Source organism: Microcaecilia unicolor, chromosome 5 (genome assembly GCF_901765095.1).
Source record: "Microcaecilia unicolor chromosome 5, aMicUni1.1, whole genome shotgun sequence".
Lineage (NCBI taxonomy): Eukaryota > Metazoa > Chordata > Amphibia > Gymnophiona > Siphonopidae > Microcaecilia > Microcaecilia unicolor.
In genome coordinates, this window is record NC_044035.1 from 97,109,380 (window position 1) to 97,129,418 (window position 20,039).

At 41.9% G+C, this 20,039-nt stretch overlaps 1 protein-coding gene across 4 annotated transcripts in view; it reads left to right on the forward strand.

Moving 5' to 3' along the window:
• Positions 1-380: 380 nt before the first annotated feature.
• Positions 381-20,039, forward strand: part of CABCOCO1 (ciliary associated calcium binding coiled-coil 1) — a 165,753-nt gene continuing 146,094 nt past the window's right edge. Inside the window, exons 1-3 of one of the 4 annotated variants that reach the window (XM_030204839.1) lie at positions 820-921; positions 10,467-10,679; positions 12,393-12,505. In XM_030204839.1, coding sequence (XP_030060699.1) covers positions 12,420-12,505 — 86 coding nt within the window. In that variant the 5' untranslated portion in view covers positions 820-921; positions 10,467-10,679; positions 12,393-12,419. Of the gene's footprint in view, positions 439-747; positions 922-10,466; positions 10,680-12,392; positions 12,506-20,039 lie in introns of those variants that run through there. The other 3 variants (XM_030204840.1, XM_030204837.1, XM_030204838.1) reach the window with 3 other exon arrangements.

Here is a 20,039-nt window from a genome sequence, read left to right on the forward strand (position 1 = left end):
CATAGCATGTCAGACTCAATTTGTACTGGAAAATTAGTCTCTTTTAGGTGGGGGTGGCAAACAGAAGCAAGTAAGTTCAGGAAGTCAACCCCAGCAAAAGCAAAAAAAAAGTGACAACGGGGGGGGGGGGGGGGGGGGGGGGGACTAATACAATAAACCATCTTTGTGACTCACTTATAAGCAATAAAGTAAAATAAGAGTCTAGGCAAAAAAAAGTACACAAAAGATGAGAATCAACAAAACATAGCTGGAAAGCAATGCGCACAAATGCTCACAGTCTAAGCAACAAAGAGGGGGCGTTATAGATATGACGTTCAAATCCAATTTTGGGCATTTTGCACAAAACATTCAAAAATCCAGTGCCAAACGTGGTCTGCTGTTCTTTCCCCAACCTCCTTGGAGACTCAACGACGTCGAACTGTCTGCAGCTAGTGACAGGTAAGGTAAACAAGAAGAAACAAGCACTCAACAGCTCACACGCGACCCCTTCTCCCTCCATCCCATCCCCGTTTAACATCATTCCCTCTCTCAAAACCAAATACCGAGCCCCAGTCCAGCATCCTTCCCTTATTCTCAGACTCCCCGCCCACTCCCAATCTTTGGAGAGATCGCCCGCGATCAGCTCCACAACTTTCCCACACCAGCGTCCGATTCCCGCCCTCCTGTGACGCAACTGTTTCCTTTCCCCGGCGTCCCCCCCCTTTGTTATCAATTTCCTGTTTGGTTACCGGGGCGGGAGGGGGAGTGAGGGTCGGGGAACGCGGCTGAGATCAAGGAGGTTTTCATTCAATCTTCTTGGCTGAGACCAAAGAGATTGGATGATTAGACGACGTTTCGTCAGAGGAGGAGGAGGGGCACCGGAGTCAGAAAGCCATGGGGTTAGTAGCGCACTGTCAGGCGACTTTAGACATGAGTTTGAAGGTAGGAAGAGGAGAAAATTTAAGATGGGAGGGGAGTTGAGAGTGCATCAGAGTGTGGAGGAGAAGGAGCGAGATACTGGATTGGGGAGAGAGGAAGCGATGGCAGATTACGGAGGGGGAGGGAACCGAATGTGACCTCGGTCTCCGAATTTGTTTAAATAGGGCTACTCTGTGTGCAAGCGAGTTCACTTGGTATCTCTGCTTTTGATATGTTGTTTCTGCTACCGATAGCTTGGAAATGAAGCTTAGGTGGACTGTAACATTAGATGAAAGAGAAGCTTAATGGTTAGAGTAATAGACCCAGAACCAGGACAGTCCGTTTTAGATGTGAAAGCAATGGAAGTAAAACCCGGCTAGCTTAATCCGTCCTCTTTTTTCTGGAGCCATATGGTAACCGGGACAGTGTAAAAGTCAGACCTGTAACCCTAGATGTGGCTGTTTGGGCAAATCACATAATTCTCCATTGCTTCTAGTACAAATTTAGGGGATTCCTCATACTAAACGGCTTTGAGGCTTAGCATGTTTTATTAAAAAGAAGATCTCATAGGGGGGTCTTATCTGCCACAGAACCCATTTTATCTCCATAGGCCCTGCTGCAGATTACATGCCTTAATCTTTAGTAAAAGAGTCATTTATAAAATATTTTTAAGCTCTTGGGGAATAGGGAAATACCTTCCTAACCTGAATATAACATACCATGAACTACAAATTAAAAAGGCATGAGCTTAATTCAAAGTTCCTTCCCTTCCTTATCTGTTAAGTCAAAAGATTAAAAAAAATTGACTCAAAATCTGTGCTTGTATCTTGGGCAATACCTCTGTTAATAGAGGAAAAATAGGGAAAATAAAATAACATTAAGTTGTTTTGCAAATTAATTCTAATGCTGATTACAGCAATTTAAAACACCCACTCTTTGCAACCAACCTTTTTACACTGCCCTGGACCCTGGTGTAAATTTTGCTGTTTTAGTCGCATGGTCAAAAATTATTGTTATATATATAATTTTTTTGCATGCTGCAGGATAGCAAATGCACTGCTTTCATTTCAATACTGTATACAATATTTGTCTTATGTTTATAAACTGCAATATATATATAGAAAAGATAACTTAAGAGGTTTTCACCTGTTTACAAATCCGGGATGAGTCTGGGGTTTGCCTCTTTTTCCAGAGACATTCCGTGCAGTGAACCTGACATTTAAATAGTTTTAGGCCGTGGTGATACCAGGGTTGATGTTTGTAGAGCTTTTAGAAAAGTGTAGCGGGGCTATTGAATCTAGAATGTTGAGCAAAACTGAACCCCAGAGCTGAAGTTGACCATTCAATGACAAGGCCTAAAAATCTAGTGGGAACATATTAGAAAAGGGTGGGAGGGAGTGGGACGAACAAATTACTTAGACATCTGGTCCAGTAACCAGATGAGGCAGTGAATAAAAAGTTTAAAGTTGTCTGATACATGGAAAAAAAAAGAGGGAAAAGTAGTTGAACCATGCGATTAGAGAAGAAGGATATACACAGTAATGGGTGACCTGACATTGCAGCTCAGCCACTCCTTTCTGTGACTTGTCTTCCCATTAGTTGGATCTTACTACAGTCTCTGCACTGGAAGGGAAGAGGAACGGAGAGCTATGGAGGGCTAAACTGAAACATATCCAAACACTTTTAGCCATCCTTCTGGTTTCAAGACAGTTGCTTTGTACATCTGTAGAAGCCTGGGAAAATCCAGACACTTAGTAATCCTAGCCTCCTGAGCCCATCTGATGGGGCTCCCTTAAACATTTTGACCCTAGGCACATGCCTAGTTTGCCTATGCTTTAATCCAGCTCTGCTCCTTCAATGGGCTCAATACTTGCAGTCATGGAAAAGTAAAATATTTATATGACCATTAACTAGTCAAAGTGACTTGATGCGTTAGATGCAGGCATATCTCATAATGATGATGCTGTGTAAATTACTCTTCACAATTCGGCAGAAACTTGTTTCAAAAATCCACTTCTTCATTAGGGGGAAATTACAACTGTGGACTTCCATCAAAGTTCCAACATTGAGCAGGTCAAATGATATCCACTTAAAAGGCTTATTACAATTGTTTTGTTATATAGACATGAAAACTTAGATTATCCCTAGTTAATTTATTCTTATAAGACTACTAGTATAAGTAAAAAATTTCTTTTGGAGAAGTTAACTTGTAGCTTGATTTTTAGTAGATAGGCTCATTTTCAAAGCACTTACTTACAAAGCTACATAAGTTACTATGGGGCTTATTTTCGAAAAACATCTAAAAAGTGGCATAAAGCAGATTTTTTTTAAACCTATTTTGCAGATGTTTATCTATGCATTTCATCTGCAGTGCATCAAAATCGCAAAGGGGCGTGTCAGGGTGGGATTAGGGCAGATGTTTTTCTCCCATATGGAAGAAAAATAAAATGTCCAGGACTAAAACTAAGACATTTTGAGCTAGTCCTGATTTAATGACAACTCAACCACAAAAAGTGCCCTAAATGATCAGATGACCACTGGAGGAATAAAGGAATGACCCTCCCCTTTACCCCTAGTGGTCACTCCCTCCCACCCACTCCCAAAATATGAAAGAAACAGTACATACCAGCCTCTGTGACAGCTTCAGATATTATGACTAGTCCTATTAGACCAGCAAGCAGGTCCCTGGAGTAGCCTAGTGGTCTGCATGGAGAAGGGGACCCAGGTCCATAATCCGTTGTATTACACTTGTGGTGGAAAGTGTCAGCCCCCCCCCCCCAAAACCCACCAAACACCTTTACCCACATATAGGTGACACCTGCAGCCATAAGGGCTATTGTAGTGGTGTATACCTGGTGACAGACTGTTACATTTTGAAGTGCAGAAAAAGAAGGTCAGAATGTATGATGGGAGGAGAGATATTGATGTGCATCAAACAGGAGCAAAGGCATGGGGTGATTTATATATGATCTTAGGATTGCAAAACTGTAATGATTTAGTAGTAAGAGCCAGAGGAATGCTATGGTGCAAGAGGAGAGGTATAATAAGTAGAAAAAGGGGGTATAATGCCTCTCAATAGATCATGCCAAAACCCTGTCTGGAGTACTGTGTCCTTTTCCGCAGGATATGAACAGTAGATGCATTCCAGAGAAGGTCGTACATTATGATGTGTTACAGAATTTGTGCCAAAACCTCTATGAAATGAGACTGAAGGACCTAAATATGCATACCTTAAGAGGAGAGAAAGAGGGATATCAAAGAGAGAGTTAAATATCTGAAAGGTGTAAATAATGCACAACAAGCTAGAATTTCAAAGCAAGACATTATAAAAATATAAAATATGTATGGCGGCAGCCAAAAAAGCAAACAGAATGTTAAAGGAAAGACGGAGAGAATAAGTCCAAAGAATATGATAAGCCTCTATATTGCTCCATGGTACAACACCTTGAGTATTGTATGCAATTCTGGTTGCTGCATCTCAAAAAAACGTGGAATTAGAAAATGTATGACGAAGGTGACCAAAATATAGTAACATAGTAAATGATGGCAGAAAAAGACCTGCATGGTCCATCCAGTCTGCCCAACAAGACAAACTCATATGTGCTACTTTTTGTGTATACCCTACTTTGATTTGTACCTGTCCTCTTCAGGGCACAGACCGTATAAGTCTGCCCAGCACTATCCCCGCCCCCGGCTCTGCCACCCAATCTTGGCTAAGCTCCTTAGGATCCATTCCTTCTGAACAGGATTCCTTTATGTTTATCCCACGAGTGTTTGAATTCTGTTACCGTTTTCATTTTCACCACCTCCCGCGGGAGGGCATTCCAAGCATCCACTACTCTCTCCGTGAAAAAATACTTCCTGACATTTTTCTTGAGTCTGCCTCTCTTCAATCTCATTTCATGTCCTCTCGTTCTACCGCCTTCGCACCTCCGGAAAAGGTTCGTTTGCGGATTAATACTTTTCAAATATTTGAACGTCTGTATCATATCACCCCTGTTTCTCCTTTCTTCCAGAGTATACATGTTCAGGTCATCAAGTCTCTCCTCATACGTCTTGTAATGCAAATCCCTTACCATTCTCGTAGCTTTTCTTTGCACCGCTTCAATTCTTTTTACATCTTTCGCAAGGTACGGCCTCCAAAACTGAACACAATACTCTAGGTGGGGCCTCACCAACGACTTATACAGGGGCATCAACACCTCCTTTCTTCTGCTGGTCACACCTCTCTCTATACAGCCTAACAACCTTCTAGCTACGGCCACCGCCTTGTCACACTGTTTCGTCGCCTTCAGATCCTCAGATACTATCACCCCAAGATCCCTCTCCCTGTCCGTACCTATCAGATTCTCCCTGCCTAACACATACATCTCCCGAGGGTTTCTATTCCCTAAGTGCATCACTTTGCATTTCTTCGCATTGAATTTTAATTGCCAAACCTTAGACCATTCTTCTAGCTTCCTCAGATCCTTTTTCATGTTTTCCACTCCCTCCTGGGTGTCCACTCTGTTGCAGATCTTAGTATCATCCGCAAATAGGCAAACTTTACCTTCTAACCCTTCGGCAATGTCACTCACAAATATATTGAACAGAATCGGTCCCAGCACCGATCCCTGAGGCACACCACTATTCACCTTTCCCTCCTCCGAGCGAATTCCATTCACCACCACCCTCTGGCTTCTGTCCGTCAACCAGTTCCTAATCCAGTTCACCACTTCGGGTCCTATCTTCAGCCCATCCAGTTTATTTAAGAGCCTCCTGTGGGGAACCGTGTCAAAAGCTTTGCTGAAATGATTAAGGGTATGGAATTACTCATATAATGAAAGACTAAACAGGTTAGGGCCCTTCAGCTTGGGGAGGAATCAGCTGAGGAATAATGTGATAGAGGTCTACAAAATTCTGAGGAGTGGAAATTGTTTACTTTTTCAAAAAAATACCACGAGTTACATAGCAATACTTTTAGAACAAATAGGAGAAAATATTTTTTTTTCACTCAATGCATAGAAGTTCTGGAACTTGTTGCTAGAAGGTAAAAGTAGTTATGGTAGCTGAGTTTAAAGATTTGGCCAAATTCCTGGAGGCAAAAGTCCATAATCTGTTGTTAACGTACATACAGGGAAAGCCACTGCTCATTCCTGAGGGTAGGTAGCATGGAATTTTGTTACATTTTTAGGATTCTGCCAGGTACTTGTGGCCTGTCTTGGCCACTGTTACAAGCAGGATACAGGGCTAGATGGACCTTCAGTCTGACACAGGAGGACAGTTCTTATGGTTCAGTGAGCTTGCTGAATTTCATTCCTAGTGCAGTGCCATAGACGTTTGATTTTTGGCTTTCTCTCTCTTCTTTGTAACCAGGTATTCTTCATTTTGTCCCATACTTTCTTGAATTCTCTCATTGTGTCTGTCTTTACCACCTCTCCCGGGAAGCCATCTAATGCATTCACCATCCTTTCTGTAAAGAAATATTTCATGATACTGCTATGTAGTCTCCCTATTCCTCTTTGTGCCTTCATATTGTGACCTTTTGTTTAAAGTGGGAAGACTAAGAAGTAACTTTAGAAAATATTTTCTTAGAGTGTTGGATTCATGGAAAAGTCTCTCCTAATGGAATGGTGGGGGCAAAAATAGTAACAGAGGTTTCTAAGTTGCAGAGATAAAGTAGGGTCTATTTTGTAGCAACATAAAGAAAACTAGTGTATTGAATGAGCTTTTTATATGGCCCTTTTCTGCCATCATAATCTACATTTCAATAGATCTCTATTTCTGTAAAATCAATAACATAACCTGCTGTTGACAGTGATTACAGAGATAAGGAAATCTTTGTGTCAGGGTAAACAGATCATTTTATTACAGTATGATGTATCTGCTGAGTTTGATTCTTTGGATCATGCTCTTTTATTGCAGAGATTGATTGAGTGAGATTGGGATGGTGGGTTCTGTTTTGGGATGGGCTTAAGAATTTTTTGCTCAACCACTGTTATTGTGCCTGGAAAGATGGTAAATTTTCTCAGAAGCTGGCGTCCATCTTGTGGCATTCCTCAAGGCTCTTCTGTATCGCCCATGCTTTTCAATTCGTTTGAGTTCTCCGGGAATGATTCTGCTGGTTGATAGTGAAAGACTGTTTTCTTATATGCATAACACATTAATGCTGGTATTAGTATGTGCTATGATAGAGGATACTTTTGATAAAATGTCTTGCTGTATGGATAAAATTCAGAGTTGGGCAAATATAATTTACTCAAATTAAATGCTAGTAAGAGCAAAGTTCTTTGGTTTATGAATCCTTCCATTCCAATCCCTTCTGAAATTACACTTTCCCAGGCTAAAATATTACATGTTGATGACAGCTGAAAGGTTCTTGGTGTTGTCTTGAATTCTTTTCTCACTTTTGAGCCACAAGCTGTTAACTTTCCAGAAAACTATTTTTTGATTTACTATTATGTATAATAAGATCATACTTTATGAGCTTCATTTCACCCTATTGGTCCAAATGTTGGTTTTGTCCCATTTGGATTCTATGCAGTTAAATACAGCAGCTCGATTGATTTTTTTCCAGGTCAAGAAACATAATAGCATTTCTGGGTATCGTTGCAGACTTCACTGGCTTCCCTTAAAATCTCAAATTATTTTCAAAATTGCATGTATTGCTTTTAATTTATTACATACTGATTTATCGGATCACCTAAACCAACTTTTTGTCTCATTTTTTTTCTTCATCTCGGGTATTTAATATATTTTTACTAAGGTATCCTATTGTTAAAGGTTTACGATATAAATGTCAATTAGATCTAATGTTTTCTTTCTATGCCATCTCTATATGGAATATATGGAAGAGGAGGAGGGGCAGAGGCAGCAGAAAACACTAGTGCTACAACCCAGAAGCTAATCATGAACTGGCCAATATTCTGATCAGTGCCAGGTTAGCTTGTGGCTAAAGTTAGGACAACTTTTTTTGCTGTCTTTATTTAATAATTAACATTTTAAATAATTAACAAGCTTAAGCACTTGAAAAGCAAGACAAATCTTATCAAAGTCAAAAGGAAAAAGAAAAATAGATATCAATTTCTCCAAATTCACAAGAAATTATAGTGTCCATCAGACAACAAAAGAAGAGAGTGAGATCCAAGAATAAGGAAATAAAAACCCTGAAGGAAAGGTCATTTAAAGGATTAGAACAATAACTCAATATCCTTCTGAAGTAGCAAATAATATAATAGCTAAGCACTTGTCGGAGCATCTGCACCCGAAGCAGGGGATGGTTCCATCCTCTTTGCTGCCAAAAACCTTAACTGCTCAGGGTCAAAGAATATATATTTTTTGGAAGAATAAGTTACACACCATTTGCAAGGAAAACGCAATAGGAACGTAGCCCCAAGTGAAACCACCTGAGGCCGTAACAAAATTAATTTCGTCCTGCGCTCCTGTGTAATATGTTTTAAATTGGGAAAAATCAAAACGTTTTGACCCATAAACAGCTTTTGTTTGTGGCAAAAATAGTTTCATGACATGTTCTCTACCCTGAGGAAATACAAAAGTGACAACAAGAGTTGCATGAGACACAGTTTCAGAATCGGGTTTCTCCAGAATTTCTGTCAAATTAAGACCGTCCTGGGATATATCTTGTATTTCAAGTGCCTGGTCAGCTCCAGAAGAACTTTTAACATCTAGTGGCTTTCCATTTAAAGAAATGTAATACAGCTTAGAAATGGGTGGAATAGCCTATTTAGGAATTAATAAAATCTCAAAATAACTCTTAAGTAGCTATAAAACAGAAAAAATTGGATGTTTAGGAAAATTAAGAAATGTAGATTCAAAAACCTCATGGAATTTTCCAGGTTTTCAATCCTTCTTGTGGTAATAAGTTTATCTTTAACCAGGGCAGATTGAACTTTCTGGGACTCGGCAAACTCAGTTGAAATCTTCTGCAATTGAGTTTGTACAACTTCCATGGGACTCAGCAAACTCAGTTGAAACCATCTGAAGTTGAGTTTGTACAACTTCCATGTCTCTATCAGTTTTCAAAGTAGTTGATCTAAAAGACACCATGGCATTTGTAAGAGATGTCACAGCCATATGCAAAGAAGACAAACCTTCCCATACCGAGTCGAGTGAAACTTGCCCAGGCTTCACCAACGGAGCAGGTACCTTTTAACTGCTGAAGAATTATATCTTTCTCCAGAAAATTTGGCAAACCCGACAATGTTGTTGTTGCAGTAAGGGATTCCGTTATCTGGTGGTTCTCCTCGACTCCTCCCTGAGAAGATGACCTGGGCACGGCACTCGTTCAGGAGCCTCCCTCCCCAGCCTCAACGCTGACTTGTGGCGGAGAGCACTGCAGCTGTCTTCCAGAAAGAGACAATCCACTAGGGGGGAGCGGAGCTTGGCGCTGGTCCAGACTCTGAGATATATTAGAGTCACCCGTTGCCGCTGCCTCAAGCAGCACAGTGGGAGGATCCAGCGTTTGTCAGGAAAATGCTTTGGCGATGGTAGCTTGCCAAAATGGGGAAACAACCTGGGTTCTCGGAGGGGAAGTCCTTGGGTTTCCCTTTGTACTTCTTCCCCATCATACGGAAAGAGAGCACAGAGATGCCTTCCTGTGGCTTCCTTCAGGTGGCCATCTTGGATCTCTTTTTTGCTGTCTTTGATCACTTATCTAACTGGTTAGCGATGTGAATTTGGCCGCTAACTGGTTAGGTCCTGGCTCCTCCCACAGACCACCCCAACACTAACTGGATGGTACAGGGGTGATGTGTAGTGATATTTAGCGGTACTTAACTGGACAGTGCTGCTAAATATAACCACTTAGGTTGTCAGAAACAATTTAACAGGCTGGTTAAATCGCTTTGAATATTTGGGTGGCATATGTATTATAGACAGACATGTATGTACATATCATGCAAATTGCAGGAGAGGTGCCCTTACAGTGTAGTAATATTTACAAATGACAGAAATATAGTGCTCTCTTATCATTATTCAGCTTCTGTAGAATGTACGTACATTATCTGTATAATAACAGTCATGAGTGATGCTATGGCCGGCGAGGCCTATTGGTCAGAGGCCTGATTGCAAGACCTGACATTGCAGTGCCACCCATTAAGCCAATGGTCCTGGTTGCCATTGAAGGCATGTTAACATCTGAGTGGAAGTAATATTTCAGAGAGTGATGGCTGGCATGTTGAATGTTACACGGAAGGCACAAATCATTGGGCCAATATAACACATCAAACCAGAAAGTGCAAGGGATAAGGTTTATTAGGTAACTTTGACTTTACAACATCTGATAGTGGAAAAAAAAGGCTGTTACCAACATCTGGTCAATATTATTGCTCAGATCTACGCATGCACAGCAATGACTATGACTAGATACAATGGTGTTGTCTCTGTTGGGGGGGGGGGGGGGGGGGTGGACCTGCACCTTTCTGTGTCAGTGCCCTCTCTCAGCAAAGATATGTTACAAACTCTAATCAGTTAATGAGCTGATCAGCTTTAGGTTCCCTAGGTGCCCTTATTTGCATTTCTTAACTGTAGTTATGTAAACACTTCTGTAAGCTATACACAATGTATCCTAGGTCACTCCTTTCAGCTCCAAGCAACCTGCACAAGATTTCTCAGATCTCTGTATGTGGCAACATCCCTCGCCACTGCATGAGTTTGTCCAGCACTATCAATGAAAGATTTACAGACACAAGGCCTAGCAAAAGTGCCTGTGCATCAGCAAGGGGTCTTCTCATGCCACTGTTGTGTGCCACACCCACATCAGTAGCGACTCACAAAATACATTGGTGAATATCAAGAATGTCTGATGGACCACCACTGAGCCCTGCACATAGATTCAAGAAAGCTTGCCAAAATGTAGGTGCCGGGATGATGTGCGCTAAGCCGAACTGTAGCTCTTATGCCATGTCAAAGGCTGATGTAAGTGCTCGCGCCTAACTCATAGTATTCTATAACCTACGCATCATCCTCCTAGGTACGCCCCTCTAGAAGTTGGGCGCACAGCATCTAGTATAGTGACTAAGGGCTTGTGGCGTGCATAACTTTAATTGATGCCAGTTAATTAACAGCCAATTATTATTTTAAGTTGTGCACACAACTGACCTTATTCTGTAAATTGTACGTGCACGTTTATAGAATTAGGCAGATAACTAATCTGTGAGATTCCCTGGTACATCATGGCCCAGAAGTATAGTACTGCCATCACGGCAGCAGGAATTCACTGGTAGCAGGCTTTTGCAGTGTTATGTATGGAAGTGCAACATGAGTCTACTGTCTGTAGGATCATAGGTACCCCTGGCAGGAAGTTTGCAATCATATTTTTGTGTATCAGCCAGAAATGGGTATTAGGGACTTCAACATTCATACACGCATCGATGAAGGAAATGGGGACGAATGGCCCACATCACACTTGTAATAATTGTGTGTAAAGGAAAGGGGACATAAAGGTCAGTTTGCCAGTGGCTATGTGGAATCTTATGCTGTAAAGAGGAGGCAGTGCATGCAAATCTCTCTCATGAATATTCATTGTGGTTATCCTAAAAATCTGACTGGCTGGGGTGCCTCCAGGTCCAGGTTTGGGAACCACTGGCGTACACTAATGAGAATGTGCTAGAGCTGAGTAATGCTTATATATTTGGGGGAAAAAACACGTGGTTACTGTGAGGAAAAGGGAAAATATCACAAAATAATTTATAACATGTTTTGCGGTAAGCGTTTACCTGCATGTTAAGGAAACGTTAGGGCTTAACACCCTTCAGTAAAAGGGCACCTATTCACATTACAGTGTTGGCTTAGCAGAATGTAATTGGTGAATATGTTGGAAAACTTGTGTAATTGGTTCTATGTATCCCTATGCTGTAAACTTGGTATAGTGTGAGCAAAAATCCAAATTAATAGTAATATGACAAAATATAATTTTTATCTAACGGGAGGGGGTGTCTGTCAATACCTTTTTCACTTATTCTAGAGGATACAGCTGCATCAAACATGTTTATGTTAGGACCCCTTTTACCAAGCTGCGGCAAAAAGGGGCCTGCATTGGCATCGACACGTGTTTTTTTACGTATGTCGTGGCCCCCTTTTACCTCAGCAGGTAAAAGGGAAGTATCTATTTCCTGCAGGAAATGGCCGTGCGGCAAGTGTTTTACTTGCAGCATGGTCATTTCGGTGAGGAGCCCTTACCACCACTCATTGAGGTGGTGGTAAGGTCTCCTGCGCTGACCCAGTGGTAACCGGGCAGCATGCGGCACTGCCTGATTACCGCTGGGTACACTCTGATGGCATGGTAGGGTGGGAAGTACCACTAGCCTAGCAGTTCTTCCTGTTTAGCGAGCGGCAAGCCCGCATTGGGCTTACCGCCTCTTAGTAAAAGGGGCCCTAACTGTCCAAAGTGCAGTTGCAGAAGGGGTTAGGGCAAAATCTTATCTAGGCACTGAGTACTAAAAAAGTTTAATTACTTTAAAAAAAGACCTGTAACATAATTGTGTGTGATTTTACAGGACCAAGATGATCAATCTAATGAATCTATGGATGAAAAATCTCCAGCTCCATCGTTCCTCTCTTTTGATCAAATTAGTCTTTTGTCTGAATTGGATGTAGATGGAGTTCAGAAGTAAGTATCTTTAAAATATCTGCAGAAACATACTAAGAAAACAACAATATTCCCTTCTGAATCAGGATACTAAAATGTCTAACTTTTTGTTATTTGTAGAATTTTATTTTCATAGCTTTGACCTTTTTGTCAGTGTTTCATACAAAAAGTAGCTAGTGGCGAAAAATCCTAGAATAAGCTAGTATGTTAATTTAAATAAGTATGGGCTCCTTTTACAAAGCTGCAGTAGTGACTGTCACGCACCAAATGCGATGAAGCCCATAGGAATTGAATGTGCTTCGTTGCATTTAGCTTGCTGCAAATCACTAGTGCGGCTTTGTGAAAGAAGCCCTATGTATGCCAATGGTTCCCAAACCTGGCCCTTGGGGCACATCAGGTAATCAGATTTTCAGAATATCCGCAATGAATACTCATGAGAGAGATTTGCATGCAATGGAGGCATACTGGGGCAGACCAGTGGTCCATCTAGCCCACTGTCTTGCTTCCAACAGTGGCCAATCTAGGTCACAAGTACCTGTCAAAATCTCAAATAGTAGCAAGATTCCACGCTGCTAATCCCAGGGACGGTAGTGGCTTTCCCCATTTCTATCACAATAGCAGCCGATGAACCTTTCCTCTAGGAACTTGTCCAAACCTTTTTAAAACCCATCCTGTGGCAGTGAGATCCAGAGCTTAACTATTAGTTGAGTGAAAAAAATATGTCCTCTTATTTGTTTTAAAAGTATTTCTGTGTAACTTCATTGAGTATCCCCTAGTCTTCTAAAAAGTACTATCTATTCATGTTTACCCGTTCTACGCCACTCAGGATTTTGTAGACCTCTATCACGTCCTCCCTCATCCACCTCTCTTCCAAGCTGAAGTGCCCTAAACACTTAAGCCTTTTCTCATATGAGAGTTCCAGCTACATAATCCTTTTGGTTGCCCTTCTTTGAAACTTTTTTTTTTTAATTCCACTATATCTTTTTTTGAGATACGGCAACCAGAATTGGCACAATACTTGAGGCGAGGTCACACCATGGAGCGATACAGATGCATTATAGTGTTCTTTGTTGTATTTCCCAGTGGCGTACCAAGGGCGGGGGCGGTGTGGGCGGTCCGCCCCGGGTGCACGCCGCTGGGGGGGTGCCGCGCGCCTGTCAGCGTCGTTGGTTTCCATGCTCCCTCTGCCCCGGAACAGGAAGTAACCTGTTCCGGGGCAGAGGGAGCATAGAAACCAACGACGCTGACTGGCGCGCGGCACCCCCCCCCCCCAAGGTGTGCACCCGGGGGGGGTTCTTTCGCCGGGGTGGAGGGGGTCACGCACCCGGGGGGGGGGGGCGGGGCGCATCTGCGTTCCTCCCCGGTTGTCAGCGCCCCTCGGAATGCCACTGGTATTTCCTGTCCCTTTTCTAATAATTCTTAGCATTCTGTTTGCTTGTTTGGCTGCTGCCACACATTAGGTGGAAGATTTCAGTGTATTATCCTCAATGACACCTAGATCTTTAGATCTTTTTTCTTGGGTGCTGACGCCTAAGGTAGAACCTAACATCAGGTATCTATAATTTGGATTATTTTTCCCAAGGTGCATTACTTTGCATTTGTTCACATTGAATTTCATCTACCAATTGAATGCCCAGTCTTCCTACAATTTTCATAGTCTGTATGCATTTTAATAACTTTGGTCATTTTTATATCGGGTCAAAATATGGACGCTCACATTTCTGGCCCTGTATATAGACCTGCTATATGTCATTGTGTTCAGACATCCAGATTGTGACACTGCCCTCGACACGCTTCTGGAACACCCATTCCAGGAGCATCCATATTGGGACATCCAGCTCACTTGGATGATCCCTGAGTAGCTGTGGAAAAAAAGGTATTTGGACTATGAATGTCCATTTCAGCCTTTTGGGACGTTCATTTATATGAGCCATAGTGTATCGGATTTTCTGAAAGCATCTGACAAAGGCCTTCATGAGAGACTCCTGAGGAAATTAAAAATCTATGGGATAAGAGACCATTTCCTGTTGTGAATTGGGAACCAGTACCTGTAATTTCTCCTAACTAAAAATTGTAAGCCACATTGAATAGAAACTTGTTTTTGGATAATTATGGGATATAAGAATGAATAAATAAATAACAGAGGGGGAGATGCATCAACCAAACGTTAAAAAATCTAAATAGTAAAAGTGCTTAACGAATTTGAAACAACGAAGAATGCACAAAAAAAACAGCTCAGAAATGTTCGGTGCGGTATTGAAAAGTACAATGTATCCTACGTTCGTAATCCCCCGTCGATAATTGGCCCCTTAAGCATGCGCAGAGCAGCCAAGCGTTATGCTGGCTGCTCTGAGCATGCCACAAACTTATTAAACCTACGTAGGTTGATTACGTTAGACTGGGGCGTGCGAGGGGGATCGGGACCTGCAAGCCTTTAAGCTCTCTGATCTAGCAGGAGAAGATGACTCTAAAAAGAACGACCCTCATAAACCCCCTTTTGTAACAAAAGACCTCTTTCACTGTGATGGAACAAGAAGGGAGGTGGAAGGGGCAGCTTGTTTACAGTACTGGGAAATTGGCTTCAGGGGATAGCAGAGAGTGTTAATTTTCAAAGCTGTGAGAGAAGGAGAGAGAGACAGGATTTTTAAGCTGCAGGGAGAAGCGGGGAGCAGTGTCTGTATGATCTGGGAGGGAGGAAGCTGTCCATAAAGGACGCCTCTGACGAGCGCCTTTGCCCCCTCCCGATCCTTTTTTGAGGTATGTTTAGTTTTGTAGTGATGCAGGGGGAAGCGGAGAGCCACGTGTTTGTGTTTGTATCTCACTTTTCTTTTTAAACATGCTGGCTTGGATTTTTATGGTGCAGGGGGCAGCGGGGAGATGACCGCTCAGGCCTTAACGACAGGTCTGAGCTCACGTACAATTTCTGATGGTAAATGATTCGTTGCAATCGGTATGGTTAGTGCATTCCGAATTGTCCACATTTCAATGGTAGTTTCTTGTTTGCATTCCGTTTACGTTAGCTGCTTGCTTCGTAGGAAAAAGGCCTTTAATGCATGCAATGGTTAGGAATTTCCTTCGTTAAAGGGTTGTTAGAGGGTTGTTAAGGTTTAGTGCATCTGGCCCAGAGAGTAGAGTTACATGGCCAATTTTCTCACTGGAGGATGGTGAATAGTAGAATACCGCAGGGATTTGTACTGGGACCAGTATGTTTTAACTTTTTTAAATGATCTGATAATGGGAATAACAAATGAAATGATCAAAACTGCAGATGCACAAAATTATTCAACTCTTAAATCACATGGATTGTGAAAAATTGTAGGAGGACCTTAAGGCATATCCAATTGACATTGGGGTAATTATATTTCCCATTATTATTATTGTGTTACCAAGGGCCCTGTTTACTAAACTGCATTATAGGTGCGTTAGTGTCTTTATCGCGTGTTAACCATGTACGCGCCTATAATATCCCTATAGGCGCCTACACGGTTAGCATGCATGCTAATTTTAGGAGCGTTAAAAACACTAACGCACCTTAGTAAACAGGGCCCTAAATTTGTTAGCTGTTTTCTTAGCATTTCTTTTTCACAGTGCCCAGATGGACTTTTATATCCCTACCACTATACTCTTTCCCTCCACAAATTGAATTTCTACTCATCAAGATTCCACATTGCATTTTGTTTCTTACAGGGTTTTGGGTTTTCCCAGATCTCATCAGAGTGACCCAGAAGAGGAGAAAGTTATTTTTGTTACTGAGATCAAGGGTGCTCCATATTGGAGCCCATTTCCTTTTGAAATTTCCTTGTAAATGTACAGTTTGGTATGGTAATGTTAAGTATATGTATTTGAATCATCTCATTTATGTAAGTTATGTGATAGACTTCCAATTACTCTCAGCTTGACTGACTCACCTTGACTGGCTCAGCTTAATTGCTTTTTGTAGCTAACCTTTATTTATTTATTTAGATTTTGCTCACACCTTTATGGTTTTTGTTTTGGTTGTTGTTTTTGTTCGCCCGTTTTAACTGCTCAGACCTCCTTTTGTGGACTCAACAATATGGTTTTTTTTTTCCTTTGTGGCTTTATATAATTTTTAACATATAATTCCACCCCTTCACAAATTTGATCTATCTTATGTCTACCTTAAATAAAGCCTGTCTGATCTGGATATGTAAATTGTGTGATAATGTTTAAGCCTAAAACAGAGGAGGTTAGTAAATATCTTATTGTTTATGCTCAATATAGATGTGGTTCTGTGGTTAGAGCTCTGAGTGGTAGCCTTGCCTTCTTTAGAGATTGCTGAAATTATTGCACCATAGAATAGGACGTTTGGCTTTGATAGTAATTTCATTAAACACTCTTATGTTTATATAGTTCAGCTGGCATAGCATCTGGGTCAGTCACTTTATTATTTTTTTTTTTTAGAGTTTTAACTGTACCATGTATTCCAAAATAAAAGGACACGCGATAATGTCTGGCATCAGTAGCTAATGAAGGGATTTTTCTGGCTTCTTGCCAGTTATCTGACATCTGTTGTGATGCAGATGATTGAGAAAAACATAATAGAACTGAGTGAAACTCTAAGTGATTTGCTTAGTATCATAAAGCTTTGGTCCACATTATTAACATTAGCAATATATCTTTTGATGCAAGATCTTTTTAGCTGCCACAAAAGCAATTTGTTAGCTTTATTAGTGTTTTCTTACAAAATATCTTTTAGTTAATCTTAATAAATGGAATGTAAAACTCCTGTTGGGTTTAGTTCTCTTTTCACATTGAAGAGTTTCTGCAGTGTACTTTTATCCCTTGTGAATTTATGCTGCTTCTCCAGCCCTTTCAGCTTAGCCAATTAATTTGTCATATTTCACGTGCTTTTGTATTTTTATTGTCACGGAGAGTGAAAATATCTGTTTGCATAAGACAGCTTTGGCAGCAACCCATAAAACAGCCTATGAGATGTCAGTAATGCAGTTAACAAATACCAAAAGCTGTCAGTAAAGCTATTTATCAGGTCATTTTGTTGGGATTATCAGTTAACCTCTGATTTTTAAAGGAGGATCTAAGCCGTTTAAAGGGCTTTCATTATTTTATTGATCACGTAGATACAATATCATCCTTAGAATATATCATATATCATTTTATGCTGTTCTTAATCACTTTTTAAAATGTTTTATGCTAATACACAATAAGACACTTTTCTGCTTCTAAAAATATCTTCATGAATTTATTAATAAGCCCACTCCTGAGCACTGGCAATTAGCATAATCCTTACAATAAAATTGGACACGAGCCCCAACATGGCCACTGTTTTGAGCTGGACAAAACTGTCAGAGGGACAAAAAAATTTCAAGGACATCAATGTCTTTCCAATGCCTAGACTGTCTCTGATAGGGAACCTACAAAACCACAAATTAACCGAAAAAGCGTCCAATAAACGTTTGCCTCATCATTCAGTAAAAATATACTGAACCACTACTACTACTATTAAACACTTCTATAGCGCTACTAGACTTACGCAGCGCTGTACAAATCAACATGAAAAAGACAGTCCCTGGTCAACAGAGCTTACAATCTAAATTGGACAGACGAACAGACAGCTAGGGGTGGGGAAATTGCAGTGGTAGGGGTGATAAGTGAGGGTGTTGAGTAAGAGAGTCATGGTTAGGAGTCGAAAGCAGTGGCAAAGAGGTGGGTTTTAAGCCTAGACTTGAAGACAGCCAGAGACTGAGCCTGACGTACTGGCTCAGGGAGTCTATTCCAGGCATAGGGAGCAGCGAGATAGAAGGAACGGAGCCGGGAGTTAGCAGTGGGGGAGAAGGAGGATGACAGGAGACATTTACCCAGCGAACGGAGTTCACGGGGAGGAGTGTAGGGAGAGATGAGAGCAGAAAGGTACTGAGGAGCTGTGGAGTGGATGCACTTGTAGGTCAAAAGCAGAAGTTTGAACCATATGTGGAAGCGGATAGGGAGCCAGTGAAGCGACTTGAGGAGAGGGCTAACGTGAGTATAGCGACTCTGGCGGAATATAAGACGCGCAGCAGAGTTTTGGACAGATTGAAGAGGAGATAGATGGCTGAGCGGGAGACCAGCGAGAAGCAAATTGCAGTAGTCTAGGCGAGAGGTGATAAGGGTGTGGGTAAGGGTTTTGGTATAGATGGAGAAGAGGAGAGGTCTTAAGACAGATCCTTGGGGTACACCGACTGTTAGCGGGATAGATGTGGAGGAGGAACCACCAGAGTATACGCTAAGAGTACGTTGGGAGAGATAGTAAGAGAACCAAGAAAGAACAGGGCCCCGGAATCCAAGAGAGGATAATGTATCAAGGAGTAAGGTGTGATCAACAGTATCAAAAGCAGCAGATAAGTCGAGGAGGATGAGAATAGAGTAGAGACCTTTAGGTTTGGCCAGTAACAGGTCATTAGAGACTTTGGCAAGTGCCGTTTCAGTCGAGTGAAGAGAGCGAAAGCCAGATTGGAACGGGTCAAGAATAGCTCGAAATGAAAGGAAGTCGAGGCAGCGGCAGTGAACAGCACATTCAAGTATCTTGGAGAGGAAAGGGAGGAGGGAGATGGGCCGATAGCTAGCGGGGCAGGTAGGGTCCAGTGAAGGTTTTTTAAGGAGCGGTGTGACTACAGCATGTTTGAAGGCATCAGGAACAATCGCAGTGGAAAGCGAAAGATTGAGGATATGACGGATAAAAGGGATGTCAGTGGGGGAGATAGTGTTAAGTAGGTGAGTGGGAATGGGATCAGAGGGGCAGGTGGTACATTTGGACGAGGAAAGAAGAAGTGCAGTTTCCTCATCAGTGACATCAGAGAAGGTGGAAAAGGAGGGAGTGGTTGGAGGGTTGGGGGAATGGACTAGGGGAGGGGAGGGTGGAGGTGGTTTGATTGAGAATTCAAGGTTAATCTTTTGAACCTTGTCATGAAAGTACTCGGCTAGAGTCTGAGGAGAAAGTGAAGGGGGAGTAGGGGGCGAAGGCACTTTAAGGAGGGAGTTCAGCGTGGCAAAGAGAAGGCAAGGGTTAGAGCTAAGAGAGTTGGTCAGCTGGATGTAGTAGTCCTGTTTGGCAAGTGAAAGGGCAGATCGGAAGGAGGTCAGCATGAATTTGAAATGAACGAAGTCGGCAAGGGTATGGGATTTCAGCCAGAGGCATTCGGCAGCGCGGGTACAGGAATGTAAATAGCGGATGTCAGCGGTGAGCCACGGCTGAGGTTTGGCACGCCTGATAGGACGAGACACGGGAGGCGCAAGGGTGTTCAGAGCAGAAGAGAGAATAGCATTGTAGGAAGAGACAGCCTCATTGACAGACTCAGATGACATAGCATCAGAAAAGAAATTTGAGACATTGGAGGACAGAGTAGAAGGGTTAACAGCTTGAAAATTTCTAAATGTATTGGTCAGAATCGGACGAGACTGGGGAGGAGGGTGTTTAAGAGTGAAAATTATAAGATGGTGATCAGAGAGGGGAAGAGGTGAGGCACAGAAACTAGAGGGCGAGCAGTTGGATGAGAGGACAAGATCAAAACAGTAGCCATTCTGGTGAGTGGAGGTAGTG